General features: G+C 41.5%; 1 protein-coding gene across 2 annotated transcripts in view; it reads left to right on the top strand.

Moving 5' to 3' along the window:
• The window catches only part of CACHD1 (cache domain containing 1), a 238,354-nt gene that overhangs the window by 198,828 nt on the left and 18,760 nt on the right, over window positions 1-20,766 (top strand). For both annotated transcript variants that reach the window (XM_079777692.1, XM_079777691.1), the window contains 8 exons: window positions 414-531; window positions 4,905-5,073; window positions 9,470-9,612; window positions 10,293-10,474; window positions 12,134-12,244; window positions 17,465-17,587; window positions 18,706-18,805; window positions 18,894-19,010. In XM_079777692.1, coding sequence (XP_079633818.1) covers window positions 414-531; window positions 4,905-5,073; window positions 9,470-9,612; window positions 10,293-10,474; window positions 12,134-12,244; window positions 17,465-17,587; window positions 18,706-18,805; window positions 18,894-19,010 — 1,063 coding nt within the window. The remainder of the gene's footprint in view (window positions 1-413; window positions 532-4,904; window positions 5,074-9,469; window positions 9,613-10,292; window positions 10,475-12,133; window positions 12,245-17,464; window positions 17,588-18,705; window positions 18,806-18,893; window positions 19,011-20,766) is intronic.

Genomic DNA, 20,766 nt, shown 5'->3' with positions numbered 1-20,766 from the left:
TTCCAAGTTGACAGCACCATCATACACAACATTTTCTTTTAAAATAAAGAACAGGTTGGATTTTTTCCAACCATGATACATTATTTTGGCAGATGGTAACCTATAGAGAAAAGGGTCTTTGTGCTCATTGGTTGTAAAGTAATAACTGAGTGATCTGAGACAACATCATTTCTGGAAAGAATTAGAATTGGGGGGTGGGTGCAGGGGTAGAGAGTCAGGAATGTTTTTAGTGCAGAGCTGACAGCATACTTTTACAAAATTGAAAATCTCACATTCTCTCTTTCAAAAGTGATGAGCTTCATTGCTTTTCAAACTCAGGAGGTGGCCATTGACTCACAGCTTCTTCCCAGCCTTTAATTAAGTGCTTAATTTTATCTTTGGCCTGAAATATTTCATTCTGTTTGCCAACGCAGCCTCCCTCTGGGCAGCCAGATTATCACAGTGCCTGTGAACTCCTCCCTGTCCTGGCACATAAACAAGCTGAGAGAGACCGGGAAGGAGGCGTACAACGTTAGCTACGCCTGGAAGATGGTGAGTGAGAGGACGCGCCGTTGCCTGAGCAGCCATGGGTATAGGAATTCTAGTGACCTTGGGTTGGATAATGTTACCAATCAGTTTTAAAGTGGTTGGAAAAAGAAGAGATACTCCAGATGTTTTATAATTATTTTTCCTTTTTTATTTATGAAACCAGTTATTATTCATGATAAATGAATCGAACCATATAAAAGAATATGCAGTAGACAGTAAACTGTGCCCCTCCCTCCCTCCCTCCTGGCTTTGACCTCCCATTCCCCATAAATAATCACTTTGGTCAATTTCCAGAAAATTTTTATGCACACACAGGCATATATATCAGTGTACATTTCTATGTTAGTGTGCATGAACGTTTAATGGCTATGTAGTGTTATATAGATGGACACAATTTTTTTAACAGTCCCCTATGTATACATATTTACGTTATATCCAGTGAATTTTTATCATTTTAAGTTTAAATCGTGGAAGTTAGGAATTTAAAAAAGAGATATGAAAGCATAAATGCCCTCTGCTAACATATTCCAAGGGAAAGGAACTTTCATATTAGAATTTGGATAATTCACATTCATCACAAGTGCATTGACACATTAGCCTTAACGTGTGGTACCCATTTCAGCTTTTTTTTACTAGCCACAAAGAAATTGAATCTAAAACACACTGTCCATATGATTTATGTTCCTGTCCTTAACTCCCATAACATGCTGTTATGGGGCCCTTGATATTGTAATTGACCAAAATAAGAGTGGACTTGTACTTTTTTCATCAAATTTCAATCACTAAACCTCAAATGCAGTCATCCTGGATTTCTTTGGATGGCCATATCTGGTATTTAACCTTTTTATTCCAAATGGCTATTTATTCATTCCTTTAAGAACTTCTTATGAACATTTATTATAAGCTAAGAAGAATGAAAAAGAATGATACTCTCTCAGCCTTCATAGAGTGTCTAGCCTGGTAGTGGATGCAGGCAATTAAACAGCTTCATACGGGTCTGTATCTGGCTTAGGAATCACAAGGATTAGAAGTAGCCAACGTGGTTTAGACCTTTGCATTTGGTTCTTAAAGCATCATAATGGCAGCAGTGATTTCTACATTGGAAACAAAAGGCAACAAAATACTAAATGAGACTTTTTGAGAAACGTACATTAGAAGCCTAATCCTACTGGTATTTTATTGTTTGACTAGAGGCCTGGTGCACGAATCCATGCACCAGTGGGGTCCCTCGGCCTGGCCTATGGGATAGGCCGAAACTGGCTCTCCAACATCCCCCAAGGGGTCCCGGGTTGTGAAAGGGCATAGGCCACGTCGAGGGACCCCACCCGTGCACGATCACGGCCAGGGAGGGACTTGGGAGGTTGGCCAGCTGGGAAGGGACCACAGGAGGGCTCCAGGGCATCTCGCTCAGTCCCGATCACTGGACCCCAGCAGCAAGCTAACCTACCAGTCAAGCGTCTGCCCCCTGGTGGTCAGTGCACATTATAGCGAGGGGTTGAGTAGCCTTAGCATACCATTAGCATATTACACTTTGATTGGTTGAACAGACGACTAGACACTTAGCATATTAAGCTTTTATTATATAGGATAGTACAGATTTGACAAAGGTCAAAGTCTTTCTGAAATTCTGAGTCAGCTCATCTTCAGGAATTTTTTTTTTTTGAGAATGATTGGACCATCTGCCCTTATTTTTCATATTAACAGAGTTTTTAAATAAAGATGAATTGTTTAATTTTCACATCAGAAAGGGTGAGCCAGACACCAGAATACTTCATTGAAAAATACTTTTATATTTGAAATTGGAGATTGGTTACCTGCAGTGCAACCTGATTGAAAGCAACTCAGTTATATCCTGGGAAAATATCTGCCTTTATATGTGTTGGCATTTGAAAGAGAAAGAAGGAAACATAGGCATTCTGTAAGACCTTCTCCGTAGAGTAAATAAACCCAACGTTAACATTTTTGGAAAAAGTATTATCCTCGTAAGATGGGTGTTGTTACTTTTTCAGTGATACTGGTAAATTCTGGCCACTCTGCTCCGCCAAATAGGTATAATCATGAAATCACTTCAGATAGTTCTCAGAGTTCTGAAATTGTCAAGAACATCAATATTAAGAGAAAAATGAAAGAGGTAATAATAAATAATGAGATTGGAGTTGAAAAGGCTGGCCTGGTTACCCAGCAGGAAGAGTAAATATGTTTTTGAGTTACATTTGAGTTACTTTAGGGAGAAGGTGCTCATCGTGTCCTCAGGAATAAAATGAATTCCTCTCCCAAGTATACTCCAAATAGACTTAGCTCGTGCTGAGACTAGTTGGTTAAATTACTAAGCATCCATACATGTAGCAGACAGGTATGGATGGATTATTTCACGGAATTAATTTAAATGGAACATGAAGGATGATGTTAGGAGTGGAAAGAGATTACGACTCTGTCACCGCGGAACCCAAGTCCATCTTCGAGCATTTGAGGAGGCTGCACGCTGTGAGGGATGGAAGGAAGTATGGACTATCAGAAGGTATTACAGCATTCCTGGTACTACAGAGCCTTGCTTCCCTTCAAAACCTGAATCCCATCGGCAGTCAGTGAGAAAACCACTCCCGGTCCTGGGGAGCCTCTCTGGGTGCATCATAGTCCCGGATGCAAAAGCTGCTTTTTTCAGATGAGAACACAATAGAAGGACCTGTGTTGAAGTCTGTTTTCCTTTCTAGTTAAGAACTGTTTATAAACATAAATAGTTATAAAGTATCCTGGGGTAACTTTGTCTTTAATTATTTTTTAATTGTTTGATTATAGTTGATATACAACATTATATTTTAGGTGTAACAGCATGGTGATTCGACATGTATATATACCTTGTGAAGTGATAACCCCAATAGGTCCAAGACTTGGGTAACTTCTTATTTTTCTCTTCCAGAATAGACACAATTATAAAATGATATTCTGGCCCTTCAGCAAAGTTTTTATCTTTTGGTTCCTTGGAACATGCAACCCAGGAATCAAACTCGAAGGATGACTCAGTGAGCAGGGAAAGGAGAAGGAGTGAATGCCCCTTCGGAACACCCTCTCATTCTCTAATTTTGCGGGTGGAGGAAAAGGATTCAGTTTGCGAATCTAATTGAACATCCTTGGCCGGGGTACTTGAAAGCAGTGCCAGGAAGATGCAAATTTCTCCTGTGTTTAAAAAGATTCTGCCACCATCCTCATAAACCCTAAGTTACACTTAACGCGAACCTGCCTCGTTAGCATTTTCTCCGGGGTCATTAAGTAAATCCTTTGAGCTGCGTTATTTCTGACTTTGCTGGTTATCACTCTTTTTACTTATTTACAAGCTACCTTTTAAATAGATTCTGTCCATTTCCTGATGCAATAGACTTACGTGGTTTGGCTCTCTGCTGTTTTTAAGTTAAGGAGCTAGGACTAAATACCTCCTCGACTTGCCTTTGATACTTTGGTGGATAATTTTCCCACCAAATTTTAGGCGAGCATTCATTTCTAGGAGCAAAGTGCATTTGAAAGTGCTCTGACATGTGCGCTTAATAGTTTAGGCTAAGCTACAGCACATTGCTTCCCCTGGGCTGAAGTGGCAGGTCAGGCAGCTTTGTGAGGGACTCACAGGATATGTACTTGTCATCAGCGGGAGATCCTGGTCATCTCCAACCTAGAAAAGAGAAAGTGGAGAATACAATGAATAAACCAGATTCGGTATGGGCTGTATATGCGGAGTCATAATTTGCTTTTAAAATAGGCAGCTCTAAAAACACTCGTGCCCTGCCAACCTGGCTCAGTGGTTGAACATCGACCTATGAACCAGGAGTTCACAGTTCGGTCCCCGGTCAGGACACATGCCCAGGTTGTGGGCTCGATCCCCAGTGTGGGGCGTCCAGGAGGCAGACGATTGATGATCCTCTCTCATCACTGATGTTTCTATTTCTCTCTCCTTCTCCCTTCCTCTCTGAAATCAATAAAAATATATTTTAAAAATAAAAATAAATAAAAACACTCATTGCAAAAGCAACTATGTATTTTTTAATGCATCTCAAACCCCATAATGGTCATGTTCTCATGCCATATTCCTGCTTAAATAAGCAAAGGAGGGCTGGGGTTGCTGTGTCAGAGGGACTCGAGTTCGAGTTTCTAATCCCTTCGTTAGCTCCATGATTTCCGTTCCCATGCATTCATTTCCCTCTATCAGAAAGGAAAATAGGAAACATAAAATGTAATCTTTTGCCAGAGATAGTGTCTATCACCCCATCTTCATGTCTCTCATTCCCTCATCAAATACTTTTCCATGTGGGATAGAAGACAGAGAGAGCAGAATTCCCAGGGACCTTCATTTTCTGTATTAGAAATTCTTTATCGATTTTTTTTTTCAGGTACAAGACACTTCCTTTATTCTCTGTATTGTGGTGATACAACCAGAAATACCTGTCAGACAACTGAAGAACCTCAACACCGTGCCCAGCAGCAAGCTGCTGTACCACCGGCTGGACCTCCTGGGCCAGCCCAGTGCTTGCCTCCACTTCAAACAGCTGGCCACTCTAGGTATTTGCACTGCTCAGCTTCCTCTGTGGTCTTACTCATAACAGTTCACCATACATAATCAGTTTGAATTTTAAAAAAATGTGCAGGCCTGCAGTGCCAGTTTCGGGATACAAATGTGAAAACATTTCGAGGCCTGGCCTTGGATGAAGTTCTCCAGCAGACACTGAGATGATGTGTGTGTGGATGATTTATTACGGGTGGGTTCTCACCAGTGACCAGGTGAGGGAAACAGGATAGGGAAGAAGGAAAAAGCAATCAAGAGTTTAATTTTAGGTAAGCTCCCAGCCTCAGCCCAACCCTGATCCTGGAGGGGGGCTTTGGAGTATAAATTATACTGTAGCGTTTGCCCACACTCAAGAAAGGTACTGCACTTTCCTATTCCATAGTCACTGTCAGCTTTCTGCCAGTGCCAGCATAGGGGTTTTAGTGGCCCAGAGACAGCCCACCCAAGAGAGTCGCAGAGATGGTCTACTAAAATCAGATATGGGGATTTGGGGGGATAGAGGGCAGGAGGTGGAGAAATAGTAAAATAAATCCCTATATATCTATATCGCATAGCTGTGTCTGCCACAGGCCCCTGTCTTCCAGAGAGCTTAGGAAATAGGCAAAGAAAGCCAAAGGGAATTTGTATTTGTATGAGCCAGGTATTCGACATTCATCATCTGAGCTGACCTATTATAGACGAGGGCATCGGGTTTATTGGAAACACGGATGTTCTCAAGGTAGCACAGAAAGCAGCAAGGCTGTGGTGTGACTCATGTCCCTCCCGGGCCACGGTGCCACCTCCTGTATTGCACGCTGCCATGTGCCAGGCCCATGCTGGGCATTTGTGGTGTGTACTGTCGATACAACACAGTGTGCTCACAGTACTGTAAACTGCTCTTTTCCACTGTTGAAATTCTTAGGGTTTAAAATTCATGACTAAGAATCACTAGACATTCAGCACACTGAGTAGAGGGCGCACAGGTGGGAAGAGGATCAAGGATAGAAGCCACCAGGGAGGCTGTGGGTTACACGGGAGAGCGCTTGTGTTTGGGTTCCTTGTTTAAACTTTGTCCTGTGGAGTTTCTGCCTGGATAGGAGATCAGGGGAGCAGTCTCTCCCAGGACACGGTCCAACAGCATAGACGCTGGGAAAGGGCCAGAGATGTCCATCGGAAAAGGTCGGAGTCTACTTGTGTTCATTGGTTGGGTTTAGGTTTTGTCTTTGGTTTTTATGCACGAGAGTATGGATGCCCTTTAATTCACGTTTTTAAGAAATGCTTACTGAAGAGCTAAGATGTGCGTGATTCTCCTAAGTGCTGTGGGGACAAGGTAAGCATGACTGCTGGTGACTATGAGGTCACTGTTATGAGCTTTGAGATGGTGAAGTGCAGCAGTTTTTCTAGACGAGACAACAGCTCGAGCCTAGACTGTTTACATCCTTTGGAGTAACCCTCAGAGCTGCACGTCCGGTATGGTAGCCACTAGCCTCGTGTGGCTACTGAGCACTTGACACGTGACTAGTCCAAGTTGGGATTCACTGTAAGTGTAAATTACTTAACTTTTTATGTTGATTACACGTTAAAGTGATAATTTTTTGGATAGATTGGATTCCATAAACCATACTGATACAATTAATTTAACCTGTTTGCTTTTACTTAATGAGACTACTGGAAAATTTTGAATTAGATTTGGGGATTTGCATTGTATTTCAGTTGCCTAGTGCTGCCTAATAGAGAGGGTCAGAAAATGTACTTTATCAACTCACATACTTTGCATGAGGTGAATGGACTGATCCTACATCACAGACAGACTTCAGGCCCGTGGCTGATTTTCACTAGACACTCTCACCACCCAACTTCTCCCAGGCAGTAGAACCCCCTCTCGCCCCAGGACAATGTGGAGGGGTCATCGAGAGCCGTTTAGTACCAGTTGGTAATGAAAGTGAAGCAAAATAATTATCATGAAAAAGGAATGGCACATAAGTGGTTTCCATCTAATTCCAAAGATGGTGGAGATTTTGAGGCAATGTGTCAAATACGTATCAGAGCTCCCTCAGGAGAGCTGATGGAGGGGCATTGTCTTTCCTGCTACACAAAGAAGTAAAGAACTTTTCAGTGTATATAATCCATTGTGGTTAAATATGCATGTATGTATACAAGCATATGGGTACCTTCTAGACAGAAAGCCTTGTGTCCTCTCTCGTGCTTGGTTCTCTCCCTCCCTCAATCCCTCTTGCAGCAAGCTTTTCTAAAATGCAAGTCTCTGTCACTACAAGAAAGGCCCACTCCTCAAGGTGCCTCTCCTCTTACCTCTGGCCCTACTCTTTTGTCTCTGAATACTGTGTTGCCTTTTAACATTTCTTATATTATTGCATGATTCTTATATTCTTGTTTTCTTTCTCCTTTTTTAAAATTCCTTGTCTCTTGCCGAAACCGGTTTGGCTCAGTGGATAGAGCGTTGGCCTGCGGACTGAAAGGTCCCAGGTTCGATTCCGGTTAAGGGCATGTACCTTGGTTGCGGGCACATCCCCAGTAGGGGGTGTGCAAGAGGCAGCTGATCGATGTTTCTCTCTCATCGATGTTTCTAACTCTCTATCCCTCTCTCTTCCTCTCTGTGAAAAATCAATAAAATATATTTTTAAAAATAATAATAAAATAAAATTCCTTGTCTCTCCCACTGGGTCCTAAGCTCTCTGAGTTCAGAGACAGTCCTCATTCTCTGGCACATTCCTGCACGAAGGCCCATGAACACAGCACACTGCTAGGCAGCCTCCCTTTCTTAAGCCTCTCCGATATGAATAGAATGATAATCTCCCAGGCTACCCCCTGCTGATAGCATGAGAATGAGATGAGACAGCATTCCTAGAAGCAACCTCTCTCGTAATGGTGAACTGCATAATCCTGACCCATCCTTCTGAGGACAACAAAACTCCTGGATGGAAACCCCTTTTAAAAAATTCTTCTTGAAAAGCATCAAAGAACCAACATGATAGATAGGTCCTGAGTCAACATATAGGAAAATCTAAGAACTCAGAGAAGAAAGTGAACAGCTTAAAGCCACTTTTGCAGTGAACATATTCACCAATCCAGAAGAAACAACTGTGAAATTAAACTGTGCTTTAAGTAGCTTCTTATGGCTGGGGGGAGAGGCAGAAATCAAATCCCAGGTCTCCAGAAGGTGGAGACTAATAAATAAACCACCCCCTTCCACATACATGCTTTTAGCAGAGGTCTTATCAGACTTCATCTTGAGAGTAAGGATGAATTGAAACTAAATCAACCCTTGACTTGGGATTCCTGTCATCTGCGTGGTCTAAGGAATCTTAGGCATTAACTAGTCGTGGACTAGATGAATATCAAAATCCCACCATGCATCACTTAGGCTAGTATCCGGTCTCCTTATTGGGACGTGTTTCGACCTTAACACCTGCCCCCTCCTCGGGGGGCGAGGGGAGGGGCACCTGGCAGAATCACACAGCAGTCCTCTCTGGAGGAAGGAATTCCCATCCTGTTAGGCCTCAACTATTCTTACTAATTTGTGTTTAAGTACAACGTCCAGCACAGTCAGAAATAACTAGGCCACAAGGAAACAGGACACTGTGAGTGAGAACTAACAAAAGGCATAGAAAGTGACCCATAGATTTAAATGAGATAGGACACAGGATTCTAAAGCTTTTAAAAATATAATAAGAATGAAAAACTTCAAAGACGAACATGTAGTGTTTGTAATTTATCATGTAGTTCCCTGAGCATTTCTGTCTTAATAGAGAACAGGGCTTTTCCTCTTAGATAGGATCCACAATTACATATGTCTAGGTAACTGTACCCATCTGTGAGAATCTTTTTATTTTATTTTATTTTTGCATTGACTCCAATATTCCATTTTTCTTCCTAGATACTAATACTAGGGTGAACAATAATAGTTAACACTTAGAGCACTTGCCGTGTGCCAAGCACCGATCTGCATGCTTGACATTTAACTCATTTGCTTTACATAGTATGTTAACTGATGTAATTCTCACCATAACTCTGTAAGGTTGGTGCAATTATTTCCCCCCCTCCCCCACTTTGCAGTACAAGTTTTGCCCAACATCACGCAGCCGGGAAACGCTGGAGCCCAGGTTCAACCCAGTCTGACTCCATGTCCTATGCTGCCTCCTCGATCCTAATAAGTCGACCATGCATAGCTCTCAGGCATTTTGAACATTGGCCATATCAGGCGCTTGCATGTATTTGTACGTGTATCTCTTCTGGTTCGCTCACGATTGTAGCTCCACGTCGAGTTCTCCGCTTCCCTCTGGGAGACTCTAAGCCCCCACGGCAGACAGGCTGGCAGGGCCTTAGGGGTGCTTCTGTGGGGGCCTGAGGGGAAGGCCCGGCGTTCTCAGGCCTGCTTTGTCTGCTGTCTTTCAGAGAGTCCAACCGTCATGCTGTCTGCTGGCAGCTTTTCCTCCCCCTACGAGCACCTCAGCCAGCCCGAGACAAAGCGCATGGTGGAGCACTACACAGCCTACCTCAGTGACAACACCCGCCTCATTGCCAACCCGGGGCTCAAAGTGAGTGCTGGCGTGGGGCCCCACCCCGGGGTGCCCTGTCCCCAGGCCTGGAGGACCTGCTGACTGTGAACCTTGGAAGTGGGAAGCCCAGCCCTTGGATCTGTGCCTCTCGGCTGCAGAGCCAGAAAGACAGCATGTGGCCAGGGGAGGTTGGTCGGTGATGCCCCTTCTGGTGGATGAAGAAGCCCTGGAGCCAGAGGAGCAAGCTCTTTCAGGCCTCAGATGCACGAGGGGTGTTCTAGGTGGGGGTGTGAGTTAGAGACCAGTGACCCTTTCCCAGGCCTGTTTTTCCCAGGAGAGAGAAGCAAAGTGCCCCCACTCTCTGTTGAGATCACTATAATGACGTTTAAGGAGCAGAGATTTAGCTGCCGCGTGTGTGTGTGTGTGTGTGTGTGTGTGTGTGTGTGAGAGAGAGAGAGAGATACTTCTGTAGGATCTGTCCTCTTAAATGCAGAAAGCCTCGCAGGGATGAACAATGGAGTAAATCCCATTCCCACATCCACTGACTGCGTTTCAGTAAGCTTTTGTTTCCCCCAAGTTTGGCTGTGCCCATCTGCTGGGGCAAGATTTTGAAGAAGTAATTGGGCTTGGCTTCCCTGCCAGAGAGCGCTGGGCAGCAGTCCCCTCTCCTTTCATGTGCGTCTTAAAGGATCCCCGCTATGTCTTCCTTTGTCTCCCAGTTCTCTGTCAGAAATGAAGTAATGGCTACCAGCCACGTCACAGATGAATGGATGACACAAATGGAAATGAGTAGCCTGAACACTTACATTGTCCGCCGTTACATAGCAACACCCAATGGCGTCCTCAGAATTTATCCCGGTTCCCTCATGGACAAAGCATTTGATCCCACTAGGAGACAATGGTGAGTTTTCAGGGCTTCCACTCTCAAAGGTTCCCCCCAAACCCTGGAGAGACATGATAAGTACATACTTTAAAGCAACTTCAGGCAGTCACACTAAAGAAGGTACTTTCATGGCAGTGGAAACATGTTTTTTTAATCGTGTGTTGTTGTTTTTAATGTACTAACAACAGCTTTGTGGGTTTCCTCTGTGTACAGTGTTTTTATCTCTTCATTGAAATTTTGAGACCAAAATGCTGTATGTTCAGCCATTTCCATTCCTAGTAGTTCGTTTGATTCTACCTTGTGTGCAGTGTGTCTATAGTGCGTATACTTAACGTCACTGCGCATGGTTATGGCATCCAATTACAGCTCAGGTATGACCTATGGAAAATAAACAAGTATGAATTCAAAAACTTTTTTTTTTTTTTCACTTCTGGGCTTTCTTTTTCTCTGATTTTCAAAAACAAATGCTAGTCAGATGGTATAGCAGGGGAGCAATTTGGGCATAAAAACAAGATTTCTAGTCTTGTGCTGCTTGGTAACTAAGTCACTAATGAGTCGGCTTTTGTTTTACTGCCTGGTTCCCCAACCTTCCCAATCCAGGATGCATTTCTATGTGCCCAATTGTATTTGTTTCTACCTCATTCATTAATTTATTTTTATTTAGCCTCTAAAATATGTAGACCAGTGGTTCCCAAGGTGGGCACCTGCCCCACAGGGAGGCAATTTGACTTTCAAGAGGGAGGGGCAATTCGAGAGGTATTAACAGTGAATTTTTTGCATTTCTTATGGTTCTAGGGGCCTCATAAACGGCACATAAATATATATTATGACATACCTATGCATTTCAGTTCTCTATTATATGTTTTGAAACTTTATTTGCTTTTTTTTATATCACTTCATATTATTATTATTATTTAATAATTTCTTAGTAATTTCTTCCTCAGTACTTCAACTGTGCTTTCGTTCTTTTATTCTTCTCTTTCATGGATGCCATGTTCTTTGGAAGCTTGTTTAGCTCAAGTTATTGGTGTTTTAGACTTCTTCCACATGAACAGGAGTTCACTTTTTGAATAATAAGAATTATATGTCACGGGGGCATCAGGATTTTAGAGATACTTAGGTGGGGCATGGCCAAAAAAAGGTTGGGTACCACTGATCTAGACTATAGGTCTTATTAAAAGCTCAGACATATTCTGAGTTCAGTACCTTTTTTAAAGGAGAATTTTAGATTTTCTTGACCTCTTGTGTTAATGCTACTATGGTCAGACATAAAAGTTATGAACCCTTTTGAATTTTATTGTAACATAGGCACTATTATACTTTTTACCGTTTTAAACTTTTTTTCAATTACAGTTGTATTCAGTATTATTTTATATTAGCTTCAGATGTATATTGTAGTGGTTGGACAATCATATACTTTACAAAGTATTCCCCCTGATATTTCCAGTACCCAACTGGCACCATACATAGTTATTACAATATTATTGACTATATTTCCTGTGCTTTACTTTGAGTCCCCATGACTATTTTTAACTACCAATCTGCACGTCTCAATTTCTTCACCTTTTTCACCCAGTCCCCCATAAATATTTTTTTGAGTTACTAGCTCCCTTTTCTTTGAAATTCACAGAGTTGTTCATATCCTAAAATAACGTGACTGTCTTTGGTCTCTACTAGGTATCTCCATGCAGTAGCTAATCCAGGGCTGATTTCTTTGACTGGACCTTACTTAGATGTTGGAGGAGCTGGCTACGTGGTGACTATTAGCCATACAATTCATTCATCCAGGTAATATTTTCATTAGTTCTTAGTCATTTCTTGACCATGGCAAGGGAATTTTGAAAATTTGAATAGGTTAATGGCAAAAACATGGCCTTTGAAAGTGAAGCAAGCTGAGGTTTGATTGTTTTCTTTTTTTTTTTTAATGTTTTAATTGATTACATAGAGAGGGAAAGAGATAGAAACGTCATTGATGAGAGAGAATCATGGATCAGCTGCCTCCTGCACGCCCCCTACAGGGAATCGAGCCCGCAACCTGGGCATGTGCCCTTGACCAGAATTGAACCCGGGACCCTTCAGTCCGGAGGCCAACGCTCTATCCACTGAGTCAAACCGGCCAGTGCTTGAGTGTCTTCTTTAGCCATGTCCTCTCGGATTCCCTGGGCTTCCCTCTGCCATCTGTAAAATGGGGATAACACCACCTCACAAGGCTATCGTGGTTGAGTCATGAAAAGCTCTTACCCTGTTCTTGGCAACCAGGATGATGCTTATGAAGAAGAAAAAGAAGGATGTTAGAGTCACTAGAGCAGGTTGTAGAAATGCCAGGCTTATCCCAATCAAAGAAATAGCATTAGGAGCCTGACAATTAATCATTACCAGAGAGTGTTTTCCGAAAGAAGGGAGCGATCTTAGTGTAGGGAGAAAAGTATCAAGACATCAAATTTATTACCTCTTGTATTGCAGTCTAACTTTAGAACCACATAGGAGTCTGTTGTTTTTACTTTGCCCTCCCACTGCCTCCTAAAAAATAAAAAGGCATTTTGAAAATTGATTTTCCAGGAATGCTATAAAATGTCAGTATCACTGTAAATATATTTAGGATGCTGTATATTTCCTACTTTTGAAGTTTCGGTATTTAAACTACAAATGTCAGTGAAATGTTGGGTGGAGAGGCAAGTCAAACACATTAAACTGTTTTAATCCCTTCATTATACAAGTAGCTGTTTTTCCCTAGTAACCAAGAAAGACCATATTTTGACGAGTACCTGTAATGATACCTTAAAATTTATGGGAGACAGATTTCCTTGCTCAACCTTATACTTCTCACTGGTGCTCATTATATACCAAGTGATTGACATTCAGTAAATTCTTCTAAGGCAGGTTCATTGGGAGTAAGAATTTAGAAGCAGCTCCGTGTGGAATTTCAATCATGACCTGTGTCTCCGTGGAAAGCAGGGCCCTGCCGCCAGCCGAGTGTTGATTCCTTTGCAGGGCACTGTATCTGTTTGGCTCAATCAGCTGCTCCCATAATATAATATTTCACATGTCAACAAGGAAACGCTCAGTTAGAACAGATTTTTTCCATGCTTTCATTAACAGACCATCTGCGAGGCATACGCCTACTATTGTCTGAATAGCAAGGCTTGCCATCCCTCCTACACTGATCAGTTGAGAAAAAGTAAACAAAGGTGATTTCTTTGAGGGGACAGCAGTCACCTTGGCCTTTGATGACAATGGAATGGGCTCTGAAAGATGTTATTGGGAGGCAGGCTGCAAACAATGATCCGTGTGTTTCTTCCTTAGTCTCTGGCATTCCCTCAGCCTTCTCCCACCTGGCCACTCATTATCCAGCCCCCTTAGCTCTTCCTTCTCCCTTCTATACAGCATTCCTTTTGTTGGTGGAGTGGGGTTGCCACAGGAAGGTGCGGATTTTTAGGCTCATGTACATGTGCACATATACATGTTTTTGTTGGGGTTTGAATGGGTGGAAGAACTTTCATTGAGTTTACTTATAAATATTTACGGTGTTAGTCCAAATGAAGCATGACGGAAATGTGGTGGGCTTTCAGATTAGAAATACCTGCATTCAGTTTCCTTATTTGGTTAGTTTTTAGAGTGTGTTTAAACTATACAAGGTTAGTTATTTGAGTGTAGCAAGAGTTAAATGGCCATTTAAATCCTGGGTTCTGTCCACCAGTCACTCAGTGAGAATGAATTCCAGGAATAAGTACCCGCTTGTTATTTGAACATTTTTCTCAGCTGAGCATGCTTTTCTTATTTAAAGCCGTGTACTTTTCATTCAACACAGTTTATAATGCAAGTTAACCACCTCTTCTGGTTCTCAAGCAAAGCCTCTGTAGCTTTAATGGGTGTATTGGTAGATGGGCTCTCTGCAAAGGCAGGTTTTGTGTGTGTGTGTTTTTTTCCCCAAATAATTGCTAGTGAATCTGGCCTCGTATGCCAGCTTGAGAACCTAACCTCCTCCTAAGATCTGATTCTGCTCTAAAAAGGTAGATTTGCCACTTACTATTTGTATGACTATAAACAAGTTCCTTCTTGCCTTGGTTTCCTCACCTATGAAAGAGGGATATTTGATTCTATCTCAAAAGATTCTTCAATGATTATGTTAAATAATACATGTGAAGCTCTTAGAACAGTGCCTGGCACATGGTAAGGGCTCAGTACATGTTACATACTTATTAATATTATTCCATGACCTCCTGGCCTCATATGCACAACAGAGACAATAATGCCCATGTAGAATGAGGTGATGCGTGTAAAATGCTTAGCACTGTACTTGACAATATCGAATCCCAAATAAATGGCAGTTATTTTTATCATCATTCCATTTGTGCTTTAAATTTCTGGCATTTTCATAGGTCAGAAGAAAGAACTTAAGCTGATGGTCAGCTTATCAGGAGGCGCCCTCATTTAGCCTTGGTTTATGGCAGTGGTTTGGCTGATAGCTTGGGGAGGAGCTTTTCTAACTCAATGCTCACTTATCAGATTCTTCCAGGAACATCATTAGTGGCCTGAGAATTGAGGTGTGCATCTTTGGAGAATGATAAAGATGATGAAGTACAGTCAGTGTTTAGGGACTGATCAGATGAGTCCTTGGCAGAGAAAATCTCACAAACAGCATGGTCTATTGTACGTAGAAATGTAAGCGTGGTTTGATTTTTCTATGGTAATCTTTGAGAGTTGCTATGGTAACTGTACATTTTTGAAATGCAGGAAAATATGAATGTTAGACTTACATGGGAAATATGCATGCTTTTACTTCAGCATGTGGATCATATTGGAGCAGATGACAGTCAGAGGACATCATCTTAACTTGTCCGAAAAAACCTGAGTTGTATTTTTTACTGAGGCAGCTGAAGTAGTGTAGAAAGAGCCAGATTTCCATACTGGACTCTGTCATAAATAAAAGGTGATCAATCTTGTTTAAGTCTTCTAACCATTCTAAACCTAATATTTCATTTATTAAGTAGGAACTATAATTCCTTTCTGACATCTTTGCAGGAGATTAACTAGATCATGTAAAATTGCTTGGAAACTCTTAAGGAGACAGTGTAACCTAATGGTTAGGGGCATTATCTACTTTGGAGTTGCAGACACTGACTTTTAATTCCTGCTTCCACTAGTTGTTCACTGTGAGACTTTGGCCAAATACTTAATCTTCCCAAGCTTCAGTTTTCTAGAAATAATAATGCCTGTGAAGACATCATTGAAATGATACCAGAGTGCCTAGCAATTGTAACTATTCAGTAAATGGAAGCTGTTATTATTATCAGTTACTATTATCATAATGGTGGCTGTTATTTAGACTCATCACTCTCCTGGACAACCAAAATAGGTTTAAATTTCTTTTGACTGATTCTTCAGGAAAACATTTGCTGTGAAGCCCAAATCCCATGTAAGGTGTTAAGTCATTAATTTCTTTCACGGTGGAATTTAAGTTACTTCAGTAATAAGGAGGCTCTTATTGAGGCAATAGCCTCTCAAAGATAATCCCACATGATCCTCCCCCATCCCATGCCAAACACAGTTATGATAGCAAAACTCTGATAGGAATTTTAGTATGGGTCATGGTCCCTTTTTTCCCAGTGGTTATTTAGGGAGGGGGTGTGGAATGGGGGTGCGGTCTGGGGTGATATAAGTTAGTTTCAATGTTGACAGTAACTAGAAGGAGTCAGTTGTCTACCATGGCAAGGCTAATTTCACTCCCAAATTCTGATTTTCCAAAAGAGGATTTCACTTTGGGAAGTTCCTTCTGAACTTTCCAATTAAATTTTTTAGGATTTTTGTCAATAACATTGCCATTTTTCTTTCGGTATTTTCTTTATAAAGAGATCAGTTAGGTGGACGATGATAATTATGGACTCTGGGAATGTGCCGTGTTGGGTAAACCTTGAAAACTCCCAGCCACAAAGGGGGCCAAGTAACAAAGCCCTCTCAACTGCTTGTGGACATAGATTTAAAAGAACCTAGGTTCCAAGTGAGAAGCCAGTGCCTCTGATAGATATCTAGCAATTTCTCTGAAAGAATAATGAATTCATGCTGTCTAGAGCTGAGTTTTAAGCCCTATATAGTTTTTTTTTTTTTTTTAGAATAACTTTTACTAAAACACCTTATTGGGTATTTTTTTATGTTTGGCAGCTTGCTAAGTACTGTAAATATACTACCTCATTTAATAGCTTTATGAAATAGGTAGATTATTATCCCCACTTTCAGATGAGAATGCTGAAGCTTAAAAGGTTAAGTATTGTCCCAGGAGCCCCAAAGATAGAAACCAACAGGGCCAGGATTTGATCCCAGATCTGCTTGATTCCAGAGCTAAAAGGGTAGCACCATGTTGTACTGCCCAACTTTGTCTTCCTTGGCACTCCCGTTTTTGAGACTAGCATTTTCGAATGGTGAAAGTTCTGGCCTGTGAACCAGGAGAGTCTTGTTCTAAAATGTGAGTTGTGTTTTGCATGGAGCCAACGTTAGTATTATAGAAAGAAAACTTGTTTTTACTAAATTTTTTGTTTCCTTACACTAGTCAGTTAACCTGTGGGAGATCTCAGTTTCTCTACCTATAATTAAGGGGATCACTCAGGCTCCTTGTCTGTAGGTCCCCTGTTGTGAGGAACCATAGTAGCCATGCATCCAGCCTGCTGCTTGATGCCTATTCCCTCCCACCCTCATATTCTTGCCAAAGAGTAATCCAGTCATTGTCTGAACATCTATAGTCAGGACTAGCCATATTCCTCAGCTGCACCTTATTTGGGCTGGTCTTTTTTTTTTTTTTTTTAGAAAGTTCTACCTTTCGTCTTAACTTTTCCTCTCATCACGTCTCCATGTTACGCTAGCTCAGTCATTTAGTTGATTGTTTTTATAGGGGTGGAAAGTGTGGAGGAACAATAGGCATGCATTTCTTATGCCATACAATGTCCTTATGATGAGCATGGCTTTTACCTTTAAATAACCATGCCTCCTCTTCTCTTTGATCTTGTTCACATACAGTACACAGATGTCTTCTGGTCACACTGTGGCTGTGATGGGCATTGACTTCACTCTTAGATACTTCTACAAGGTTCTGATGGACTTACTGCCTGTTTGTAACCAAGATGGCGGCAACAAAATAAGGTAAGCTTTTGGGGGCACCATTTCCTTCCTAGCTGCAAAATACAAGGAAAATGATGTCAGGTATCTCTAGTTGAATGGCAACTACAGTGTCATGGTCAGGACCAGAAATTGAATCCGTGGCCTGAGTGTTTTATTAAGAAAGTTTTTCTAAGATGCCCGTTGTGATTTAGACAAACAGACTTGGCTTATAACAGAGAGAGTAACTGGCACAGGATTCTCTGAAAGCTCTTGGATCTTTAGAAGTCTGTGATTAGAGGTTTCCTATATCCGGGGTGTTAGACCAGAGGGTACTCTTGGGTAGCACTTTTGATGTCAACTTAGTTATTAAACCAAAGTCCTTGTGAGATATTTCAGATGCTTAGATTGTTCCTTTCACATTTCCCCAGAAAGAGGCTCATGGAACTAAAAGTCTTTTCCGCCTGAATTTCAAAAGAACATGTCTGATCAAAGCAAAGGCATTCCCTTGATTTAATGCAGGCCACTTTTAAAAATAGCTTTCTTATTTCAGTCTCATGACCCATGCTTCATATCACTGCTAAGATTCACATTGGCCTTTAATGGGGAAATACAGGATTCATGGCAAATTGTTTTGAAGAGTGTAGGGTAAAATAGAGCAGAATATAGTCTTGATTAAAGCAGTTCTGGCTTTACTTATTTAGTATTTCCATCCAATATATTTTTTATGTCTCCCGAATTTCATATTTTATGTATGCTTATCATCAAAACGAGAAATTGTATGGTTTACTTCAAGTGTGTGCCTATAAACATTCAAGGCCACGCTTTTCAGAATCTCCCTCCTCCAAATAAAGAATTAACTTTTTGCTTATACATCCTTGCCAAAGATCTTTGAGTCCACCTTCCTTGGACTGGATGGTCACATTCTGTATGAACTGTAGGTGACGTCAGAGGCAGATGTAACGCTCTCATCTTAAACTGATCCACCCCCTCAAGAATGATGTACCTGTTTACCTGACTGCCAGAGGTCCTCCATGTTATCAGTGAATGTTTATTGAGAACCTGGAATAAATGCAATTTGTTTTTGGGCTAGCAAGACCAGTGCTCTGTGAAAGCACAGAAAAACAGCTCCAGTGACAGGGTTGTCACTTGTGTTGGTGCAGGTGCTTCATCATGGAGGACAGGGGTTACCTGGTAGCACATCCGACCCTCATTGACCCCAAAGGCCACGCGCCTGTGGAACAGCAGCACATCACCCACAAGGTACTTGTCGCAAAGCGGGTAGCTCAGCTCTCCCGCAGCCTGCAGCTCATTAATTACGTGGCCTGTGTCTTCTGCTTGGCCTCCTTAGGAGCCCCTGGTAGCAAATGACATCCTGAACCACCCCAACTTCGTCAAGAAAAACTTGTGCAACAGCTTCAGTGACAGGACAGTACAGAGGTTTTACAAGTTCAACACTAGCCTCGTGGTAAGTCTGTCCTTCCCACTATGGAATGTAAAGTAGAATAATGGTGATGGTTATCTTACTCTTGGCTGTTCCATTGAATTAGAATTATAGATTGATAGGACAAGACCCAAGTCCAGCCCCGCAGTGTGACAACGGTGGGATATAAAGCCCAGAGTAGAGAAGTGACTGTTGTAAGTGCTCACGCCGGGTATTTGGTCTCAGTGTTGTTTCCTTAAAGACACCGAACGTCTGCTGACGTCTCCCACTCTCTTGTATGAATACACGCGGCACCGTTTTTCTCTCTTCCTGTCTGTCTTCTAGACATCACTCCGTCTTCTGAAACTTGTGAAGCTAACTTCGGTCAGCTCTTGGTCTTCCACCCTGCAAGATGGGAGTTCTCATGCACATCACCCAAAAGTCCTTTCTTTTCTTTAGCTTAGAATACTCTATGATTTGAGCTACTGCAAACTTACCTAAATACAATTACAGATCTTGAGAGTTTTCTTACCAATTTGTAAGTAATCCTAGCCGGGCGAGCACTAAAACAGGTAACGTTGGAACCAACAATCGAAACAAAAAGTTATCCAAAAGAAGAAAGCTTTTTATTTAAAATAGATATTTACATCGCCAAATGTATAATTAAAAATTGATTTTTAAAGATATGATAGCTTAAATGAAAATCCTAATTCTACTTAGTCTCAAAAAAAGCAACAGCAAAAACAGTTTTCTGGAGGAACAGAAGAATTTTTTACATGAATATATGAAAAGGAGAGAGTGTTCAGAACAAGGAAAGTGTTATTACTCCATTCAGAGCCCATGTCATTCCGAGGAGCGCGCTCTCCAGAGGGGACATTGACAAACCTGAGCGTAATCTGAGGGAAGCTGCCAGGGAAGGTTGTCCTATGAAAGTCTAACTTACCCAGTATCTACTATCATTTGTACAAAGATTTCCTGAGACAAAGGCAGGACATCTTTTAACGAAATACAGTGATGGGCAAAAATAGGTTTATAGCTGTTCACATGGAAAATAATACAATAATTAATAAGTAATAATGCAAGAATAAACTGTATGTTTTACGTACTCACAGCTGTAAACCTACTTTTGCCAACCCCTGTATGAATTAGGATAATGTCTTATTGGCATCAATTATTCCAAAATGGACCTGGAGCATTCCTGGCTATTGGAGCTAACAGGATGCAAAGCCTATACTATTGCTTATACCTTGGAGGCGGGCTTTTTCCAGGCAGTGGAAAATTTGCCTAGACCTCTAAGAACCCATTCAGTGCCGTGGCTCTCAGTTAGGCTTATCCTCACCACGCACATGTAGGGGATGCTGGCATGGAAACAAGCATGCCTTTAAATCATTGGCCTACTACTACATAGGATACACATGGAGGCAAAAATGGCCATACTCAATGTTACAATGACACCTTTGAGTCTTTGATTTTCTGATATGGTGACAAAGTTGGCAATTCAAGAAACTGGCTATCACACTTTCTTGTTAATAGAATGAAGAAAAGGGTGCTTGCTTTACTTGAATTGTTTTAACTATTCTGGAAGCAGGACCCTGGCCTCTTAAAGAGGCTTTGGTTTTAAAATAATTTTATTATTCTAAAAGAACAGATGTTGATTATCTAAAGGGAGGGGGTAAATGCCTGTTTCCTGATTATTTAGGTTTGCCTTTGAATAAATTCCAAACTATTCCTTACCAGAGAGTTGTCTTTCATTGCTTCTTGCATTTATTTTCATTTTATGATATATTATTGTGAGTGAAAA

Source organism: Cnephaeus nilssonii (genome assembly GCF_951640355.1).
Source record: "Cnephaeus nilssonii genome assembly, chromosome: 7".
NCBI classification, from domain to species: Eukaryota; Metazoa; Chordata; class Mammalia; order Chiroptera; family Vespertilionidae; genus Cnephaeus; species Cnephaeus nilssonii.
The sequence above is the reverse complement of the archived record's forward strand: the minus strand, read 5'-3'. Positions and strand labels throughout refer to the sequence as shown.